General features: G+C 36.1%; 1 protein-coding gene across 1 annotated transcript in view; it reads right to left on the bottom strand.

Annotated features, from left to right (window-relative positions):
- The window catches only part of THSD7A (thrombospondin type 1 domain containing 7A), a 281,443-nt gene that overhangs the window by 28,435 nt on the left and 229,175 nt on the right, over positions 1-23,833 (bottom strand). Inside the window, exons 14-18 of the mRNA XM_065832371.2 lie at positions 21,383-21,577; positions 18,169-18,432; positions 6,198-6,376; positions 2,556-2,561; positions 1,614-1,747 (exon numbers count right to left, since the gene is read on the bottom strand). Coding sequence (XP_065688443.1) covers positions 1,614-1,747; positions 2,556-2,561; positions 6,198-6,376; positions 18,169-18,432; positions 21,383-21,577 — 778 coding nt within the window. The remainder of the gene's footprint in view (positions 1-1,613; positions 1,748-2,555; positions 2,562-6,197; positions 6,377-18,168; positions 18,433-21,382; positions 21,578-23,833) is intronic.

Genomic DNA, 23,833 nt, shown 5'->3' with positions numbered 1-23,833 from the left:
AGCTGAAGAGCCAAAAATAATTCTCATTTTTACACATGAAAGCTATATAGCAAAATGCAGAGTATTTAGACAGTCCCTATCAGCAATTTGCTGAGAGTTTCCAGGCAGATGATTTACTCGACATTAGCTTACCTCTAAGCCTGAATAATGAAAATCTTCTATAGTTTAGACATATTTTGTGCATGTTTCAACTGATATTTTAAAATCTAGAAATATAAAAACTTTTTAGATTTTATATTCTTAGTACTAATCCCTAACTTACACAGATATGTTTTAATTACCATTATGTTAAAGTAGCAGCTGGAGGCCCAGTTGAGAAATTAATATGCTTAGTTATGTAGAGCTGAAGACGATGGTCTTCATTCCACAGTATTTCCAATGTGGTGACATCTATTGTTAACGTATCCCTTCTACCTGTCCACAGAAGACCAACTAGTACAAGACCAGAATCATTCAAATTAAGAAGCTTGCATCTGTTTTCCAGAATTGCAAGAGAAAAGCTCATATCAATAGGAAGCCATTCACACATAGCAAAATATGCAGAGATTGTTCCATTAGACTACGTAATTTTTTTTACAAGTGCCTTACATTATCAGACTAAACTAAACTTCAATGACATCATGTGATAATAAAGGAAAAGTTAGATGTTTGTAGTCCTAAAGGGCTGAAAACATTTTATGTCTTTATCTTTGATTGTACTGTTAAGGTCTATTTTTCAAAATAAACACTGATTAATTTTGATTTTTCATACTGGAGTTTTTAAAGAGCATTCTTATGGGTATTTGTTTAGATGCCACTGTGTGAGAACAGTTATGCATAGTCTTTCTACCTTGGGTCACGCAAGGATTAAGACTTTGACCTATTTGAAGTGGTTACACTGAGAAACAGTGCTATTGTGAACACAACTGTGTAAATGTGCCAGTTTCTAAACACTTGTGGCGGGGAAAAGAGAACATTTTGCAGTTCACCGTATAGAGCTCTCATTTTGGACCTCCAAACTGAATTCACATTATGCTTTAATATTCAGATTTATAATATCAAATTGCATATTGCTTTGTGGTTAGCCATCAAAAAAACCCCAAACCAAACCCCAACCAACCCAGACTCCATGTACTGCTTTATTCGCTGTTGTACTGCACTGTGTGAGACTAATTTTAATTAACCTTTGGTTAGAGCTCTAGGATTATGAGCAAGCATACAAGATGCCCAAATCATGTTCAATAAACAACATATTTCTGAATTTTTCTATTTCACTTCATTCCCTTTTGCCATTTGTTCCTGTAATAAGTGTAACTATTATTCCCAAGTGCATATGTACTTAAAGCGTTTTTAAAATAATAGTTTCATAGAGAAAGAGGACCATTTCATCTTTCAGAAAAACACTAAAGTTTTACATTGCAGTGTTCGTAGTGGTATAAGTACAATATACATTAGTTTATAAACTAGAATCAAGGTCTATAACTATAACCAGTAGGCAGAGCCATCATATTAGACTCACTGAAGCTATTTTGATTTACATCAGCCAGTATTCTGGTCTCATATACTTCAGCTGGACTTAACACTATACATTACAGAGAAGTACATAAAATTAAATACAGTCAGTACTGCTTTACCTGACTTTCCTTGTTTGAACACCTTCTCCACAGTTCTCTTTTAAGTCCACATTGGTCACCTTGCACACACTCCAGGGCTCGGTAACCCATATGTACTGGCTGCAATCACTGTGGCAGGGGACTACCTCATATACCTGGAATCCACATTGAGTGTCAGGTTTGTTGCACACAAGTAAGATAAATGTACAACAGTGATCATGTAAAAAAAAGGTTAATGCTCTTTTTGGTAAGAATAACAAAGGTAAACTTGCCTAATTAGAGGTTATAGTAATAATACAGATACAATATTTGCTAGAAAACTATAGAAATAACAAAAAGTCAGAAACTAAGACATATAATGACAGATTCCCTAGTTTGCTCTCCCACTAAACCCACATTATGCCATTTCTACGAATAACATCAACACAACTAACATGAATTCCCCAACACTTGACACTTTGAAGATTCAGCTGGACAGGGTACTGGGTCATCTTGTCTATCTTGTCTTTGCCAAGAAAGGGTGGACCAAATGATCCTTGTTGTCCCTTCCAACCTAGTATTCGATGATTCTACGAAAATCTGTAACTAGGCTGGCTCACGAGCATATCTTTTAGAAAAATGTCACTAAAACTCTGCTAAAACTTTACCTCTGCCCTTCATCTCTCTCCTCAACTACTCCATATCATTGTTGCAGGGTTTTTGTATTTCTAAAGACAGGTGAGCTCAAGGTAAATTATACTAATACATACTGTTTCACTTTATTTTTCATTGTGGATACTTAAAATCACTCTAACATATTGGTGTGCCAGCATTAGTATTGTGTTTAGACTTCCATACAGATTTGAAACAGTATTTCCTGTGTTTTCTCAAATATATACTACAAAAAAGGACAGACAATATAACCATTAGAGCACAATCAGGAAGCACATGTTAAGGTTATCTCTCTATTTTAGAAACTCTTACCTGAGCCTGAAGAAAGTATTTTCATGAACCCAAGAGAAAAAACAAAGATGAAAAGAAAGATTAGAGTGAAGCATAGGTATTTAAATGGCATTAATTTAGCTTTTATTATATACAATATTCTATGACTTCTGCCAAGCAAGAGGCATCCATTTTTTCCTCTTGAATCTCCCCTGCTGTCATGAGGCATTTTTGCAAGAAATTTGCCCTTGGAAGAAAATAACAGTTTATAAACGACAACAAGTTGGAAGAGACTATAAATTAGCTAGCCTCTTTCTCAGTTCTTAACACACACTGTTTTCCTTTTTTGTCTATAATGAGCACCAACTCTTCACACAGTAGGGAATCCAGTTTCCCTAAAACAAGTAAAAATCCTCAATAGTTTTGGAGAGGATACTGGAATTCTCTATTAATTGAAATTGTTCTGATAGCATTAATGCAACAGATTTAGTAGAATAAAAAGAACTGGCATTTCTCATCCTTCCAAAGTTCCTAAGTCCTCCATTACTTATTTTAATAATGCATAACTACCTGAAGCCCCATGCCTCAAAATTATCTTATATCAGCTAATTTCACATACCATTTTGGGTATCAAGTCAGTACAACTAATATTTCTCAACAATCTAAGACATTGTCTTAAACAAGTCCTTGATTCTTTTCAGCAGCAATGCTTAGGTAGAAAAAGAGGACCGACGGTTTGATAGTTTAGCAACAAAATACCATCAGCCACAAAAAAAAAAAAAAAAACAAAACCAAAAAAACAAAAACCAAACAAAAAAAACCCCAAACCAAACCAAACAAAAAAAACCCTTGAAAAGTGAATGTATATAGTGAATGTATATAGAGTCTGGTGTACCACTATGCAGCTGATCAGCCCACGCACAAAAAGACCAGCAGAATCAGCATATTTGGGCCATATTTGAACTACATAAGCATTAACTCAAGCATAGAGATGGCAGTTGTAAATGTATGTTAAGGAAGGTACTGGACTCAGTGCACAATTTTTAGTCACATGGCAAGTGGTACTTCAGTTATTCTTGTCCAGCTTCTCCAAAATGAGAATAGAGGAAACCCTAATTTAGGGAAATGTCTCTATATGTCTCATCCTGTTTGGCACAAGAAGAATACATAAATCCCACATATTCAACAGCCTTTCCAGTAAAACAGAAATTGGATATCTTCCCAGAAAACCAAAAGAAAATTCTGTATTGCATTGCATGTGTTTAGTAGTGTTCTCTTGACCCTACTGGCATTTTTTAACTATGACTGCAGACCAGGGCAGTTGGGTGGTATAAGGATTGTACACACCTGCTGGGTAAGGGGGCAAATAATGCCTGAAGCCAGTGAAGACAGGGATGTCCTTATTTTCTCCACAATCTCAGATTAGTCTCTTCATTTGAAATCCTCTGAAGGCCATTGACATGCTTTTATAATAGATCTGACTATTATTATTGAATTATGAAGACTTTTAGTCTACTGAAGTGAGTACTGAGCAAGCTTCATTCAGTTGGAGCATGGTTCAGGAGTCACCCTGGCAAGCATGGCCCAGGAGGAGAGACACTCAGTGAGACATCTACCATTCACTGTGTTCAGTCTCCCTCCAAAATACAGTTGTACATGTCAGCCCTGTGAGATGTTGAACAACTTGTTCTTAAAACTTGACAAACATCTTAAGCACTGTATTTCAATGTTTCACTAGCTTTACCATTAAAAAGTTTCCCCAAGGCTTAACCCAAATCTGCTTGCAGCAGTCTAAGCCTGCTGCTTTTTATCCTATCCATGATGGCCATGGAAAATGGATTATTTCCTCCTTCTTTGCAACAGCCGTTGCCAGACTGCCAGCATCCTCTTTCCCATCTTCTGTTCCACATTGCAGTCTTTCCCCAGAGTTCCTAATTCCTAGATCTCACCTTACAGCATAGCCCCTCTGTACATCATCTTATACACACTTGTGGGCACCAAAGACCCACTCTGATCATTGTGCTTTGTATATGTGCAAATAAGCATGTTACATATATAGCTAATAAATACATAAATAAAACAAATTACATTTTATAATTGAAGTAAATATTCTGAAGAGTCAGTACTTTTCCAGTTGAATGAATTGTGGACCACATTTAGATTAAATAATTAATGCAAAATTAGAATGCATGTGTATTCCCTGCATGTTTCTGAATTTACAGTGAATGTATTTAAAATTGAAAGATCAGCCTCTAAATTCTTCCACATTCCCATCTTTAGAGCTCCCTTCTCTTTAAAGTACTATATTATAATTTTATTTTTACAATAATTGCATCTTGAATCATCTATTATTATTGGGCAAGTACCATGTAACATTGCAACAAATCAAATTCGAGTCAAAGTACCAGTAGAGGGCAACAGTGTTGCATCCAAGTGCCTAACAGCCCGCTAGCAAAATCACCTTTGATGCAGAAAAATACGAGCCTATTATGTACTACATGAATATTAAAGAAGGAATAAGGCTTCGGTATAGACTACATTTTGCTCCTGTTGAAATACATTCCTCCTAATTTAAAGCATATTTGCATGCTGACCCGTACCCAGCAATCCTCATTCTAGTTTGCATTTTGTTAAAGTAGATCACAGACTTACTTTATTAGCTGCAGTTTAACACTTATTATTTTATAAATTAGAACTAATTACATTCCCTAAAGTAGAAAATTAGATCAACAAGCCATTTCACTCTGTGCTAGCAAAATGTCAATAGGATAATATTAAGTACCTTCAGTTTTATTCTAATGCAAATTGACAGCACATTTTTTTTTCAGTCTTTGAATATGTACAGAGAAAATTGTGTGGTTGTTTAACATGCCTCTGCAGACTAAATTAAATTAAACAGTAATATGGATATAAATCAACTCTGAAGAGTAAAAGTTAATTGACAAGGAAGGTTTTTATTTCTAAAGCTCTCCAAGCAAACAGGAGCAAGCAAGCTTCGGGGCTCTGATTTGGACTAGTGCTAAACTTGATCCCAAAAACTAAATGCTCATCAGTGGTCAAAGCACTTCCAATGTGCTCTTTGGTCACATTTTCTGGCTTAGCTTCACTTGAAGAAGATGGAGACTGGGCAGCCAGGCTGCTTCGTGCTGGAAAATCAAGGGTGGCTGGTGGGACAACTGGGAGATGGACTTCAGAAGTGCCTTTCTGACTGGAACCACAGTATCAGGGCAAGCGTACCTGAAAGGTCAAGCTCCAGCTTGTCTAAAACCCATTAAAGGCCACTGGGATGATACTGTGTGAGTGTTTGAGAGTTTTAACTTGCTTTCTGATCTAAGATGGTCAGGGAATGACACTAAGAATCTTACCAGTTTGAGCATCTGTAATGAGACATTTTACTCTTTGTAACAGAAGATCTTCAGAAAAGTGCTCTTCACAATCTCCATATAAGAACGTTTTATTGTCTCCAATCTGCACTTCAGACATTGCGCTAAGTTCTTGCAGATGAGAAACAAATGAAGGCAGATCCTAAGCTCACTGAGGAAACCTAAGTCAACATATACTCTTCCTTCTATCTGCATCTGTCCCTCATGTTTTTTATAGTTTTTCTACATCAGCAGACAATACAGCTAAAAGGGTTATCTGAGGTATGGAAAAAGCTATATCAATAATGTAAATACAAATTACCTGATTGACGTGATCTAGCTTTGGACAGGGTCTTCCACCATTGTAGGGTTTTTCACGGAGCCATTTAGATCGAACCTTTACCCCACTCCCACAGGATTTACTACAGCGAGACCAGTTGGACCACTCACTGAGCTTGCAGTCTGAGGGACATGGAATAATGCAGGCTTCCTCAATATAACCTGCATGAATGGAAAAGAAAGTGAAATCTCTTCATCACGTCACTCTGCCACTTCTCCCTGAAGCCCTCGTCTACTTCATTTAGATTGTCCAAAGTTCGACTTGACAGGACTGTGTGAATAGAGACATTTCTTCATCATTAGGGAAAAATTAAATTCTGCAGAAAATTGACACATATAGCTGGAGACTGTGTCAGAGTAGCAGCTGAGCATCCTCACTGCTATCTGATTAGGATTCACAGTCACCAGATTTCAGCATTCAAACTTTCTGACAGCTACAGTGTAATTGACACTAACCCATCTCTCAGTTGCACCATTCTTATGCTGTAAAATCAATATATTTTTTAAGGAAAAAAAGGTTTAATTAAAAGCTCCTCCGTAACTGTAACAAGTAACTCAATTGTAGTTATATATTAAAAATCCAACTGAATCAAAAGATACGCATCTTACCAGCCTGGAGCGAGGGAACTTAACACCTTGTGACCTTTCTAAGGCTAGAAAGAGAGAGTGGCCTGCCACATTAATGATCTGTCGATTAACAACCATCTGCCCCCAGTAGCACACTGAATAATTGCACTGAATGGAAAAGCAGATGTTTGCTTTGGATAAGTCATCGGTCCTGGGAGGTTGGAAAAGGCTATGACATGGTCTGTAGGGAGTAACATGAGGCCTCAATTCACTGAATGAGTGAAAATGTCTTTCTTTTAAAAGCAACATATGCCATAGCTCTACAATATGTGTCGTTTATGCTAATGTTTAAAACAGAAACTATAAAACCTCAAACAAAAAGCTGGCCTTTACTGCATTTTTACTGCAACTATGCCTTATAGCCTATATGAACTCTTCCCTTTCCCGTGTCAGACCTGCAATGTATTTAGTGTTGGCAAATATTCACTTTAAAGAGTAAAGAAACCTTGGTGCAGTTAAAAGTGAATTAAGATATTTAATGAACACAGTTGCAAACCTAACACATATTTGGGTAATATTCTCAAATGATTGGCATAGTTTGCTAGGCACGGTTTTAAGTGTTTCTCACATAACTTGATTTTTCTTTGTTTGAAAGAAATCACTGTCATTTTCATCAGAACTGATGTTAGCAGCTCTGGTGTTTTAATCTATACTTCTAAGTAAAGGTATTCTGTCTCTTCTGTAAAACAACCAATATCAATCACAAGTAAGTAAAGAATTAAAACACTTAAAATATTTTAAATCTATAAACCCATTTCTAGTTGCTTCCACTAATTTGTTGTAGATACTTGAAGAGAAGGGTTTAAAAAAAATACAGTAACATTCATAATATTTTCTGGTCAAATTCAGGTGATTATTTTATCCTATATAGCCTTCCTTTGTTTGGAAGTGTTACATAGTTAAATAAATGTACAGAGCACATCCTCAATTTGAGCACTGTGGAACTACTGTTCACGAAATGTGTCTTCTTTAAAATGGCTAGAATGTTATTAGCTTGAATTGCAAGCATGTTTATTAAATATCTCTCACCATTTGATTGATCAGCTCTGTGATACTGTATGAAAGGTACACTGTGTTAGACAAAATATATTTTTGAAGCTCATATCACTGCATATCAGAGGTGGTGACACAGACTGCCCTGCAGTAGTAAATGCAAAATTGATTACATTTCACCTTACGTGACATCTCTGAGTGAGTCTTAGAAATCAGAGGCATCCTATCTCAGAGCCTCATCCTACATTGGACTTAGATTGCATAAATATCAAAGTCTTTATCATCAGCAGAAAGAAGCTTCTAACAAGCACTACAAACAGCGCTACACAAAACCATATGCTCATATAATCAAGAAACTACTGAATGAAAATGCAGAATAACAAAAATTTTAAAATAAACAGTTTCCTCCAAGCAATAAAATAAGTGTTTAGCGTCTAAGTGAAGATTATGCTCTTTATGAATTTGCTTGAGATTCTGAAATGATGTCTTCCAACATAACTTGTGTTTTTTTGTTTGTATGTTTGCTTTGTTTTGGGTTTTTGTTTGTTTGTTTTGGGGGGGTTGTTGGGCTGTTTGTTTGTTTTGTTTTGGGTACGTGTTGGTTTTTGTTGGTTTGTTTTTTTTTTTTTTTTTGTTCCTGAAGAAACCTTTCTACTGTAACACACTTATGTCATTTAGCATTTGTTAAATTTCTGCCTCTGTAATTAATGTCTGGAAGAAACAAATTCAAGCTGCCTTAAATATATTGTGCATTCTTAATGAGGTAGCTTCAGTTAGTACGGTCTGCTTGAGGAAGACTTTATTTTAAGGACTTCCATAAGCCTCTGAGCTATTTTAAATTTGTCTTGATTAATCTCAAAGGTATCTTCCCAATCTACCCCAGTCATATAAAATTATCTCCAGGATATCACAATATTTTGGTACTTGGACAAGTTTAGCATGGGAATACTTCATAGCCTACCAAAAGGAGCTATGTGGAACACACTAAACTACAGTAATTGAAAAATTAGAAACTACTTTCATTTCTTTCCCTTCAGGTCAACCAAATGAGGACAATAAATATTTTTGTGAGATAATGAGAATGTTAGCCAAAAAGTTTAGATAGACATGATATCAAATACATGATACTATATGAAAGTCCAAGGTAACATTTTAATTACACTCAGCTGTAGTTCAAGTGATTCCATAAAATATCAAATGAAACCATATTACTATAGCAACTTTTTTCATGCTATGTATGAAATATCTACATTGAAGTCAGGCACTAAAACTGCTTTAGCATTTAATGTAATAAAGCCAGAACAGCATCATGTTACAGGTTTAGTGTCAAAGTAAGTGTTATAACATGGAAAACTACAAGCTTGCTTATGTGCTAATGCATTCTGGATAGAATACAGTGGGTCAGGTGACATTTCCCACTCACTTTATAATGGAAAAATACTGAGCTGCAATCTTACACTGGGTCCTTGATCCTATAGGCTTTACAGAATAGGTTCTGCTCACCATATAGCTCTTTCCTATGCCATCTCTCGGACACCTGGCCTATGATACTCTCCTCTCACTTCTTCCTGCTTGCTCAGAAAAGCTAGCATCAAGACCGAAACTCCACATGTGAAAATTAACCAGCTGAACAAGAAAAATGGAAGGCTTGGAGATGGTGGAATTGCGGAATACTTTTTTGAGAGCAGAAAGAAAACCACATTATTATGCAATATGCAAGACAAGCATAAAAAACTCCCAACCACTGGTACACTAAGAACACTGGATAAAAAATAGGTCAAGGATGTGAACAGAATAAAGGGATCCAGAAAGGAGTTTCACAGTTTCCCAGCCACCTCCAAACAGAAGGAAAAGAAAATAAATGAGTGAAGTTACTTTTCATGGCAAAGAGTCAGAAGTCAAAACAACTGAGGAGACACAAGACAAGAGAGAGTCTGAGGGGGAAGAGAGGAAAGGGTAAGAAAAAACAAGGAGAGAGAGAAGAGGAAAAGAAATGGCTAGGAACACAGCGTCAAGAGAATTGTAAAGACACACTGCATAGACACAGAAAACAAAGAAAGAGGAGAAAAGAAATAAACATCCTGCCAAAAGCAATATCTTGGTGAAGCAGAAACAGAATGCAATGCCCTCAAGAGCCTACTCTGATATCTCCTGACCAGACAGTGAAATGTAATGAAGAATGTTGCCACAAATAAAAATGGAAAACAAAGGAAAAAAATAAAAAGTCTGCCCCCTGATGTGCATTCTATAGGTAATTACTGTGTAGAATGAAAATGATCCTGTTACACCTGACATTAAGTTTTTGGCATATTCATCCCTTGCCATATTCTTTTCCTCTCAGGCACCTCTCTATTTTGCTCAACAGACTAGTTAGCATTTAGCTGTGCCACTGGACTCCCTTGGAACCCAGGCAGAAGCAGACTTCAAATTCCTTGCAGATATTTCTCTAGCCAAGAGAGAAGATGGAATTAAAAAAAACAACTACTTGTTCCGAATGACTTGTTCCACTCCATTTACTACCCATTTAACGGTACTTTTCAGAAAATGCTTCTCTAAAGCACATCATCACTTCAGAAGCCTTTCTATGTGAATTAAGTCAACATATGTTTTAGGGTGACTAAGGATGATAATCTCCATAAGTTCATAACAATAACCCCTCAAATTCAAAAAGTGTATGTTCAGGAACCTTGAAAAGTTTATACTATTTTGTTGGTCATTTTGCTATATTTTATGTGTTTTTATTTGTAAACTTTATCCACGCTGTAAAAATTTTAGTAAGTGAGATAGTGATATAGAAAAATTACACAGAAAACACAGAAACCAGAAATATTACATGCAAATGGGACTAGTGATGCAGATACATGGTTTCTGACATGAAAAGGACACGAACAAACCATTTTTCTGTTTTCAGACTTGTTTTCGCTCTAATCTAATCACCCTTGAAATGGTGCCCCTTGCATTAGACAGTGTGAAATCTTATTAAAGAAACAGGCTTCTAATGTGTGGGTGTCCACATGGTGGAATATCATCCAATTATATCACACAACTGGTTGTGTAATATAATTACAGTAAACGGCGTGCTTAGAGCCTTGAGTTTTGAAGAACAAGCAAGATATTACCAAGGTAGAAATACAACAGATGCAGAGAAGGAAATAATGAGAGCAGTGAAGCAGCTATTAAGAAGAGCTGAAGAAGAGTGTCAAGGTTAGAGAGGGACAGTGAAATAGAAGACCAACACTGTGTAAAGGCTAAAGATAGTTCTCTGGACATCTGTAGTTCAAAGTTTGCCTGCTGTTTCTTCTCCTGACTACGGTCTTTCACTGTGTGCTTCCTGCAGCTCACTCTTCTCCTCACAACATCTGAGGGATGTTGGAGAGATGAGACCTTGGGATAATGTGGTACAGAGCACTGGCCCTGCATGGTCCGGAAGGGTGCTAGAAAGACACCCATCCCGGAATGCCTGTTCCTTTTCCCAGTGCAATAGTTTTCTCAATTACTTCAGCTCCTGTCAACTGAACTTCACAAGGCTGTGAAATGGGCAGTTGCCTACTACCAGCAAGAACATGGTTATTTTATCATTAAAGGTTTACTACTGAACCACAACTTACCAAATGGCTTTGAACCACTAAGAGTATGAACTGAACTCGTCATTAAAAGGGAAATGTTTACTGTCCCATTGCTAATTGGTTATTAAATCTGGACTCCTAGAACAAAGTCATTAACAGATGTGATGGATAATTTATAATGGAGGACTTCAATGGACTTCACAATTCATCTAATGACAAAGCAGGTTAAGTACACTGATATAAGGTTTTTCCCCACAAATTGCATGGTCAATATCTAAGAACAGACCGACTACTTGAGTTGAAGGGTGAAGACAAAGAATATCTCAAAAAGTGTTTACATGAACTCCTTTGTCCTTAGGACTCACAGAGTTATGTTTCTGCTTTCATGACTAAAATGTTACGCTATGTTTCCAAGAAAAAATCCTGCAATGTTAGAATGGTTTATGTTCTTTAACACTTTTTTTTTTTTTTCCCCAAGAAAATATAAAGGTCTTGGATCTCATCTTCCAGGACAAAAAAAAAAAAATACAACTATTTGCATTTCACTTGCAATAGAATATATGCATTTCTTGAGAATATTTCTGCCTAGCCATGGGAAGATAGATTGAACTCCACATGATCTTTTTTTCCAGGATATCCTTCAAAGCCTCAAAACCTGAGAGTAATTATTAATGCTTAACTACCTTCTGCATCAGCAGTTCTGTCTCTGGTGAACTAACTACAGGTCTTTGGGTTGATGGATGACTGCTTCATGACTGGTGTCCTGTCGACAGGGCAGATATGGTGGCACTATAACACAAAGGCCTAAGCTAGTATTTCTGGTGCAGGGCAATAGGGAGCATATTTCTAGAGAATACACAATAGGACAAATATGGCATCTTGCATCCATATATATATATATATATATATATATATATATATATACACATATATATAAATCTTTGGAAAGATCCAATCTATGAAACAGCAAAGAATTCTAACAACAACTTGAGAACCTAAGCCTACTACCATGCTAGATTAGAATCTCCTATGGGAAATATATTTATATTAAAATAAAAACTCAACTGAAATTCTAAATTAAATTTTAATTTATTTTTTGATGGGAAATTTGCATTGCTTCAGGTTAGAATATTCAAAGTGAAAAAAAAGTTTAAAAAAAATCCTAATACAAGTGGATACAGAAAGTTCAAACTGATTTCTTGGACCCTGTAGACTCTCATAACAGACAAGATTTTACTAATGCACACATAAGCAATTAGATACAAAACTCCTCGATTCACATTGATACTCCCAGCAGCTGTTGCAAAAGTATTCACTGACACACAGATAGTCCTCTCTAATCCCCTGCAAAAGCCTTGTAGCCATGGAGGACTTTGTAGAGTCAGCACAAATCAATGCATCTCATTTAATTAATGCTAAAGGAGGAAATAATCTCACACTAATAAGGCAGCAGACAAAGTATCCTGGACTGGTTGACTGTGCCTAAGGTCTTAGTAATAAACAGACATGAATTAAGAAGGGTAATACAATCTATATAAAAATGGTGCATCTGCCATACTACTTTGTTTGCCTTCACCACACACACATAAAGAAAATCACTGTTTAGCTAATGTGGGTCATGATTCACAAATGATATACGATGGAGGAAAACTAAATATTGAAGAGTAAATAGTGTAGTTCATAATCACAACAGTGGCCCACTTTCGATTTTTTTGTCATGAAAATTCCAAGGTAGAGCTTAAAGGGATTGCTAGGAGACCCTTTAAATTTTTTTCACAAATACACTGAAGCAGATTGTTGGCAGACACATGTCATTATCCACAGAGCTCTAGTACACTAGTGATGAGAGGGATAAAGCTATGAAAAAACAACTGCTGCTTTCCTAATGGAAACCAAAAACAAAACAAAAACCCTAAACAAACAAACAACAACAAAAAAAAAACCCAAACCTCTCTCACTTGACTATCAAGAGAACTATGTATTTTTGTATTTCTCCAGTAAAATTACCTATGTAATACTGAAATAAAGCAAGAATCAGAGAAAGGGAAATTTACGTATCTTCCATTAAGAAAAATGGGCAAACATCTCAGTCACCAGTTTTAGCTGACATTACCACATCTGCTGACAACTGTCAGCTGTTAGCTCCTGCCCACACTCCACAGAACTGGTATGGTTGAAAAATACCAGTGGCAGAATATTTCAGATGGCTGCTGAATGGTGTTAACTCTTTCATCAATAAATTTAGCTCATATTTGAAACAAAATATTTCAAAAAGAACAGATCAAAGTATTAGGCATATATAATACTGAAAAAAAACCCCAAACCAACAAAACTCAAAACAAACCATAAAAAAGCAAATAAGAAAAAACCCACCTCGTCTGTCTCCAGCTGAAACTTAGGTCTATTTTCAGCTGTTAGTTTGGGGTTTATTTTGAAGTACCTGTTAAGCTACAGAAAGCTAAGGACCTGCTCCAGAAGGACGCTGTCCTTTGCTTCTCCAGTGTTCTCACCTACCCGTAACAAGAGATTTCTATAACCATATTTTGCCTTCCCTTTCTTTCGTTACAGTCATTCCTGTCTTTTTGAGAAACTTGTTTGTACTTGGGACTCTATACCTACACCCAAAATTACAAAGATTATCACAAGAATCCTAATCCTTTTATGGGTCTACGAATTTAGGGCCTTCCTTGTGTCACAGCCTTCCTTTAGCTCTTTGTTGTCTCTGAAACTGTTACCTCTTCTCAAATCTTTTGAAAATGAAATCTGTCAAGCAGTAAAAAGAGCTCTGTGTATTTGTTGTTCTGCTTCTGCTTACATTTTCTTTCCTAAGTCAACTGAATTCTGATTATAAGCATCTAACATTCTGCAAAACAGTTTATGAATTTTTTGGCATTGCATAGCAGGTCTGTCTTCTGATTCCTCCCATTCAAAACGGTTTGACTTGCAACACTGACCTGTTCATGGCCTCATAAATTTATACAGCAATATTTACATAAAACCTTTGACAGTCTTAGTCTCACAATTTGAGTTTCTTATGGCATTATAGCATATCACATGATATATCCCATGATATATTAATAACATTGGTGTGGGTGTAGTTTGTCCTTCTTGTCAGATATAGAGGATGTTGTTGTAGGCAAAGAAGTACAATTATCCCCATTTCCCACCTCATGATTTCATAGTGTCAGGAGATGATAAAACCTCACGTAAAAGCACGACATCGCACAGGAAACATTGTCCCTTCAAAAAAGGTCTTTATTTCTCTCCTAGCCCAAGCTAATTCACCAAATCATATACCATAAAAACTGTATTTACATATTATGCTACTAGGAAAAGAAATAACAGACTCACAGAAATCAACAGTAAAACATATTTCTGAGTAAAGCAGATAACAAAGCAAATAAATCTGACTCTTCTTTGGATCATTTATAAAATTAGTAAAAAATTCAGTGCTATTATTTCCATAGGGATATAAGCAACTTTGTTAGAATTTACAAAAAATAACTGAAGCAGGCTTGAATTATGAGTCTTGTCAAGTTTAGCTTGAAAAACTAAAAGCAGATTGATGGAAAGCTACAAGGTACTTTTATTTGCTAGCATGTGGGGTAACTATTGTGATACCACAGAAGTCCCTTGTTGATTTAGCATAATACAGCTTTTGTGTTTGTTCTTAATGAAAAAACCCCACAACAAATAGCACATCAAAATCTAGAGATTCTGTCAAACTGAAGAACTGTCATACACCACGGGCATGAAAACAATAAGAAAAACATAAATACTGGCAAGATATAAGATAAGGTTTAACTGGCAAAACAGAAGTTTATACACGCCGAGAAAAAAAAAAAAAGACACACAAAAAGCATCGGAACATAATCCATGAATACAAAGCAGATATTCAGAAAAGACAGCAAACATAAAACATACTGAAATAAGATTGAAACATCTCTATCATCTGTTCTAGTCTCCTTGTACCTGCAAAAGTACGCTAAACCTGAAGAAAAGTTGAAGGCGGACAATAAATCAAGTAAGCCTTAGAATTAATCTGTATTATGTGTATGTACAACACCTGTCAATAACAGATTTTTGTTCTAGAAGAGCTAGTGCAAAGGAAATAATAATTTTAGTGACATATTCCTTCATATCAGTTTAATTCCTTGCTGTCAAAGTCAGGTTAGATACCTCATTCCCCGTAAACCTGAAATTCCTGTCAAACCATTTAGTAAGTGCAAGGGATGCAGGATTTGTTCAACAGCAGTTCCTAGTTTTATCTGCCCATGCACTACACCATGGACCAAGATAAAGGAACTTCCCCCATCAAATGGAACCGATGAGAAGATATCCACGGATCCCTTGAGCTTCACTATCAAAACCAGGTAACGAAACAGGGCACAGGGTGGGGGGTAGGGGGCAATCAAAGTACCAGACACCTTAATAAACTGATCTAGAGGAAAAGAATTCAGAACAAAACAACTCCAAAAAACAAAGGGTTCAGGCTTCCCAACCTACAATAAATATAGTAATGACTGTCAAACATTTCCAGTTTACAAAGAGAGCTAAAAGAGACTTCAAATCTCCCATGAGAAAAATGGGATTGAACTATGGAAACAATAAAAACCAAAGCAATGCTGTATTGTGCTTTGGGAAGGCTGTCTCTGGAACCTGCTAGGGCTAATAGCATGTAAATGGTAGCCTTGGGTATAGTAAGTAAAATAACAATATATTGTTAGTAGCTTTTCTGCAGGATTATTATTCATTGTGGTCACTGTGAGTGTAGGTGACATTCACTGATAAAATCCATTAGATTAGGATTTGCTATCATCAAGAATTATAATAGGAGAAACAAAGATACTTCCTCCCTTCCCCACCCCCCCATTTTTTATTCCTCTTTCATGTCTCTCTGATTCCTGCAATGAAACTACACCTCAGCATGTACTGCCAGGGCTGGAAAGCAGCTACATCCATGCTCATTCTACACAAAGAAATAGCTCCGACCTCTTTTTGCAAGCTACTTCAAGCAGCACATTACCTACCACATACAACACCTACAATTTTCTCTTGGACATACAGCTTCTTCCCTCACATGTCCTCCCTTGGCTGTTGACATGACAGTCACCATTCTTTGAGTCAATGAAAACTGACTCGCGGTAGGACATCAGTCCCTCTAGTTTTCCAGGCACTTAAGCTCTTTTATAATTTTCCACTTCTCAAAGGTCACTCTGGACTTAATGTTCAAAGAATACTAACACAGTGCCACATAAAGTTAAAAAAAAAAAAAAAAATCAACAAATAAACAGGAAGAAGTTTCAGTTCTGTATTTTATAATGGTGTCTTCTGAACAATTCAGATTGTTCCACGACTCCTTTTTTCAGCATTCCCTACCAGCTTTCTGAGGAGCATTATAATTCCCTCAGTTTATACAACTTTTGGTCATTAGAAGTAGTTGTGCCTTTTGGTACTACAAAGATGGCAAGTGGTCCTGCTCAGGCTAAGCAAGAATAGCCACACAATAGAACAAAAGTATAATAAGTCTTTGTGGACCTCAACCCAGAACAAATGCTTGAGAACAGAATTAAAGAACATTCTCAGAGTAGAAAGACTTCCTGTCCTATGAGAGTTTAGGATCTACATTTTGTCATTCAGATGTATTTATGCAAGTGTATCTTTCAGTGTGAGCTAACTATAGAAAGAGCTGATTTTGAATAAAAATTGAAAGGGGAAAAAAATTCTTCATAAAATTATCTTCCAGCTTTGGTTCGAGTTATAAATCTGCATGGTCACTTTTCCATGGAATCACAAAGATACACTACAGTTTGGCTTCATGTATTCAGTTCCTAATTTATCATAGATCAAAACAGGAATTAATAGTGCTAATTAATATCCCCATTAGTAATTAAAATTCTTTGATTAGCTATTTTAACTTTGCCCAAGTAAATAAATGAAATTTCTGTTATCTTAATTTAACATCATAAAGTAGAATGTATATACAAATTAAACTTACATTGACATTTTAATGGCACTAACATCCAGCTTTCCACACCAATAGGTCAGATGCAATTTTGCAGTGCAAGCAGGAAAAGAAATGAACACCAAAACTTCAATGATGTAAATTAGCACATTTCTGTCTCACTGAAAATCAGAAAGTGCCAGTTTTGATCCCAACACTTTAGATGCATCCACTTTAGGAAGGAACACTCTTCCCTTCAGGAGCAACATGACTACAAAGAACATAAGGTCTTTAAATATATGAGTTTTACACATGGTAGAATTGTATGGAGAAAGTGTTGTGTACTGTTGAACTCAGGTCAATGCATGCCTGTTGAGGTGTTGAGGAGCAAATGGTAGCAATAAGGCTGTTTAAGGAGATTAAATCTATCTAAAGAATCTGTGGAAATAATTTCAGCCTTTCCAAAATAGTCCTGTGCTATCCTTCTTTATGTTTTGAGGATCTGACCCTTCTTAATGGACTTATTCTCAAATTTACAGGTACAGTAATCAGGAAAAACAGCAAGATTTTACTTTTCTATATTAAAATACTTAGTTAGTAATTACCATAATCTTTCTTTAAAATATTGCACTGTAGGAATCAGTTAAACTTAAGTTTACTATTTTGCGAGTCAGCAAAAACACATGCTGGGTTTGAAGGCATCTTGGGAGAAAATGCTGCCTAAGCCATAAATATTAATCTGCTAATTCTACCTGAACACACATTATGTTAAATGAAAGTAAGCAGATCAGTAAACGGAAGAAAGAAAAGAGGTTTCTAAATACCGTGACTGTTGCATCGTGATGTTTCCACAAGTCGATTGTTCTGGTCATAGCATGCCATGGCCTGGTAACGATAGCCTTGTCCACATTCCTTAATGTCTCCTTGTACTTTCATTCCCAGCAATACCTCCAGTTTACCCTCTGGTAAAATACAGTCTGACCAGTTTCCCACAGGCTGAGCACTGTACTTGTCACATGGACAAAACTGATTCTCAATCAGAGGATACAACTGAGAATTTCTGCATTTATCCCTTTTCTTGCTTTTTCCTAGAAAGAAGAAACAATTATTTTCAAAAGTTCATATTAGTTTTCTTCTCTCCAAAAATTTCATTTAGACTTCTGTAACTAGTGCTTGCAAACAAATACACATGCCTAAAACTATTTACATTAATCTTTATTCCTTTAGGTTAATGACGTGAATTTCTGAAGTAATGGATGCCTACAATTTGTACAAAGGCAATATCTTTGAAAATAAAGCCATATATTTATACTTACTTTGGATAAAACTCCTTGGGGAATACACTATGAAAAAGTTAGCAATGAAACAAATATAACAGGCACTGGACACAACTTTGCAGCACCCTTAGTGCTTGTAATTACTACTGCCTTGAATTAGAATAGAAAGAAGGTATCTGAAGAAAACTTTCTTTTGACAACACAACTTCATACTAAAAATATACTTCTCCTCTTCATTTTCAACATAAATAATTATGAATTCACTCTAGTTCAGCTTTAAATGTTAGCCTGGGCAGCACATTGCCACAGAGAATGCACCACAGCACATATCACGATCTTAGCGAGTTTGAAGAGGTAACTTAACTCTGGACAGGGAAGTATCTCAAGGTGTTAATAGTGTGGTAAGAGAATCTGTTCTTTCTTGTCTTTTTAAAAAAAAATAAAAAAATTCTTAATCAGGGTTTTTTTCCCTCGTGGAAGCAAACCTGGCATAAAGCTCACTGGAGTTAAGAGACAGTCACAGTGAGTCTTATTGAAGATCATGAATTATTCACTGTCCACAGGTTTTCTGATTTACAGGGGGATGAAGTGGGGGACGGAGTTTGGATCCTATTACATTCTTCCTGAGGCTGCTAATGGGCTCCCCCCTTAGCTAGCTTTCCTCCATCGCAGACAATACAGTCTAATTGGCAAATAGCACTGTGACAGAGGCCAAGTCTCACTCCTGAGGTTTCAGTTATCATTTAGGAGCAGAGCATGTTTTTTTTCCTCTTCATTCCATGCGGAAGAAATAAAAATGTAGATTAGAAAGAAGTTGAAGAAAGGATTTTTCAAACTGGAAGCACATCCATCACACAGACCAAGGAAAAGTTTGCGGCAAATGGTTGGACATCACTGGAAAACCTTCTTATTCAGTTAACTAAAACCTCAAGAGTTTTCAAGGGACACAAAGTAACAAAGTGTCACATGACAGAAACTCTACCTACTGAAGAGGAAAATCACCCACAAAAAATAGCATTCCTAGTTGTGTCAAGAAATGAGGCAGAAAATCAAGCAACGTATTGACTCATGCAGTGGTCTGAGCTGCTGGATGAAGGCAGTGTAAGAACAGAGAACACAAAGAATTTGGGGAGCAAACATTCAGCCAGAGAAAAGACTGTCTTAATCATAAATCTGATATTCAAGACTGCAGCTACAAAGTCCAAAAGAGGTACACCAAAGCTTAAGGCTGAAAAGCATTCAGCTGCCATAGTAATTCTAATGCATTAAAACACTATCTGAGAGGGAAGTCCTGGTGTAGCCAAGACCATAAGCAGGAAAAAGAATGTGAGTAGTTAACACCTTAACCTGTTAAGGAGAGATGACTGTTGATTGGTCTGTCACAAATTAAAAAAAAAAAAAAAATTAAATCCACTTTCACAAGATTTTCTATTAAAAAGTTTTCTATTGGAAACTTCAGAGGAATTTTAACAGGATTTTTTTTCTCAATTACAGGTCAGCATAAAGAAAACAGAACCAAAGAAACAGGTCAAGTTAAATCTGGTAATAATTCAACCTGTTTAAACAATGCCAGCAAGATGCAGCTTGTGCACAGAATCAGAGTTGCTGAGGAATCAAAACAAATTGCAGACCTAATCCCTAAACTCAGCTGAGAAAATACACATAAACTAAGAAAATGCATATGAACCAAAAAGATAAAAATCATTAACAGAGTCTGCAGCCACTCTGGTTTTCATTATCAGCTTTCCAAATCTTCTTTCTTGTCTTTGTTAAAATTAAATTTGTTTAATCTTGTTTGGGACTAAAAGTGATCTGAGAGTGATGTGAAGAGTTTTCCTTCTCCAGAACAAAGCAAAATTGTTCTGGACTTCTCTGAGTGCCTCACAGTAGCTACATCATGTTGAAGGGCCCAAGGTCTGTGGCTTTTTGCACTATTAAGCCAATCAGTGTTTGCGAGTTATATCCTTTTTGATATTCACAAAATTGGCCAATACCTACTTGAAAAGTATCAGTCAAAGTTGAAGAAAAAAAAAAGCTCTTGAAAAAATATTTTCATATTTTAAGCTGTAACTCAGAGAAAATGCTCAAGAGAGTGTAACCACAAATGTCTGCTTCTTATATTTGATAAATGCTTATCAAAAATAGCTAATCTCAAGGGCATAATTCTGTAGAAATGATAAACCAGGACCAGCAACCATCCTGACCTCTTTGTGCGCAGAAGCAGGCTGTAGAATCAGGATTTTGAATAAACACGGTATGAGAAACATTTAAATAGAAAACAATTGTGCCCCTTTTGGTGAAAAGATAACAGAGTATTCAACAAAAATGTAAATATTTTTAAATTTTATTTCCTTAGACTGGATCAGATTGTTGGTTAATTATGCTGCTTTAACTTTTTCACTGCCCTGGAACTACAGCCAATGTTGACTTGCCTGTCATGAAAAGAAATGGTTTGCTTTGGAGTTTACCACATGCGCTCCATTCAGAAGAAACCCTGGACTCCTCTGTTCTCCCATCTTTTCTCTAGCCACTTCCCCATGATCAAGAGGCTGACACATATGGCAGGAGGTTGTTCTCCTGAGGGGCTAATTTTTTGTTCCACCCCCAGTATATAGAGCATGACAGTGACATTGGGTCTGCTTTCTGCCATGAGGACAAATATTGCTTGCTTGTCATAGTGGAACCTCAGAACAACACAAGTTTTAATCAAAGCACTAGCAATAATTAATAAAAGATGTGTTCTTTTTCTTGTTACTCTTACCAACAAGAGTGCGTTTTCTTGTCCTGACTCCTCCACAGTCCCCATTACAGGAAGAAAACTTTGACCAGTTCGTAAACTGACAGTCATCTTGGCAGGGAATCTGGCACGTCTGTGTTAAGGATGGTAATGGACCAGCATATTTAAGGCACTCACTGATGTCAGCCTGTCCTCCATCTTGTCTGCGACAAGTAATTGCTGGAAGCAAAAAGGAATGGAGTTTAATTCAGCAGTTTTCTCATTGATGTCTCTATTCAATTTCATAAGTCTACAATACTCTACCATAAAATCACATTGAAAACCTAGAATAGCTATACAACAACCTAATATTTGTCATTGGTTATATCTTGAACAAATATGCTTGATATTTCTGACGTTTTTGAGATTCTGTTTAAATTTCTATTTATCAGAATTTGCCTGGGGGGGGGGAAAAAAAAACAAAAAAACAACCAAAACTTAGAGACGACTGTAAATGTTATAAAGATTACACCATGTTATCCACACCTGTTATACCACTTCTTGCATTACCATTTTTCCTACAGATATAGCCTATAACTCAGACACAAAAGCCCTTGCAATGCCATTTCAAGTACTTGAATATTCTATAAGCTATACAGTTGTATCAGAAGCATATATTTTAGAAAAAGGAACAGACATAAAATTTAGAAACACATTTTAGTTCTGGATAACACTTAACCACCCACAATTTCTACTCTTGAAAAAGGGTTGAGGGACAAAGCATGTCTGCTAGGGATGGAGTTTCAGCCAATAGAGGTAAAATATTTTATAACAGGACAGCCATATCCTGAATAAAAGCTGCTTTCTTAGAAGAAAAACAAAGTTTATTTAGAAAACTTCAGGTGGCACAAAAGGAAGAACTTAGAACACAACAATTTATGAAGAAAAGGGCAGTTTCATTAATGTAGCCTTTGACAATGGTCTATTATTATTCCTCACGGTTTTGTTGTTGTTGTTTTTCACCATGGTTGCTTATCTATTATTCTAACCAAAGCCTCAGTAAATCTCAATCTATTTCCTTGCCCAAAACAACATAAAACTTATTATATAGTAACAAGATTGGAAACTTCTATTTGTTTGTTACACAATAGACTCATTTTTATGATTCTTAGCACCTGACAGCACACAGTCTATGCAGTATCTCATCATGTCTGTGGAAAGTAATTTGGATCTCCAATTGTCACAGTAACATTGCATCCAAACAAAACATATCATTCTGTATATATATGAAGGAACATAAATGTTTTATATTATACTACACTCCATAATTTAAGCATTGCACTACAATTGTACTGATGATAATTGTTTTATTGTTATGTGAATTGGAAAAAAAAAGTAAAAATGGAAAATTTCCTAACAAAAGTATTATGGCTTAATCAATTTCAACCTTTGGAGAAAAACAGGCTTTAATGCAAAGTTTCAAAATAGAAAACTAGCTATCAGTGACTACTTCCTCCTGGAGGAAGAAGGAAAAATACTTTAGGAAGGTAAGTGTAAAGGTTTAGTGACCTACGGTTTCAGGCTTTTTTGTCTGATGGGTCTAAACTAAATTTCTACCTCATGATGACTGTAGGAAACTGATGACCCCCATGGTCCTTTTCAAGCCTGTGTGCCTACTAAAATGTATCCAAAGGTCCCAAGTGAACTGGTTTTGCCATACATCTGTGGTAAAACACTGTGAAAGGGAGGGGACGGGGCATTTTTCCAGAGATGCTAATCAAACAACTTCCCTGATCCTGACTGCCCTTTGGAGCAGGGCTGCCAAGACTGTTTGTAATAGGCTCAGTACTGTATTAAGTTGTGCTTATTGGGGGACCGAACAGCTGTACATTTTCTAATACAATTATTGTGTCAAATTCTGTTATTATTGGTGTAGTTTACATGATGAAACCCTTTTTACTTCAGATATAATTTTAGTGATTCCTTGAGAAAAAACAAATATCTAAAAATTGAAAATCCATACAACAACTATTTTAAGGATGTGTTAATTGTATCTACTACAGGATTTGTAAAATTATAGAAAGATTTTGGAAAATCACAAGGCAAACCAGTATCTTCCTAAGTTATGACTTTGCATTCTTGTGAGATACTCGTCTCTGCTAATAATACAGATCAGTTTCCCTGAGGTAAAAAACACAGTTCAGACTAGTTCTACCATGTGGAAATTCACAGATGTCCAATCTAAATCCTCTGTCTTGAGTTTGACTTTGGCATGTGCATGTGTAAGCAAAACTAACAGCCTTATCTTCAGTGCATTCTCAGGGAGATACAGCCCATCATTTTTTAGCAATTGAAGCTATACCTAGCCAAGGGGTCCACTGATTAAGCCAATAACTTTTAATAAGCTCCTTCAAAAGCTTAATACCCATTTTAGTTACTGTCTCTCCATCTAGTTCTTTGACAGGCTCTAAACATTGTCCATTGAATAACATTATT

Source organism: Patagioenas fasciata, chromosome 2 (genome assembly GCF_037038585.1).
Source record: "Patagioenas fasciata isolate bPatFas1 chromosome 2, bPatFas1.hap1, whole genome shotgun sequence".
NCBI classification, from domain to species: Eukaryota; Metazoa; Chordata; class Aves; order Columbiformes; family Columbidae; genus Patagioenas; species Patagioenas fasciata.
Note: the sequence above shows the minus strand (reverse complement) of the source record. Positions and strands in the feature narration are given on the sequence as shown.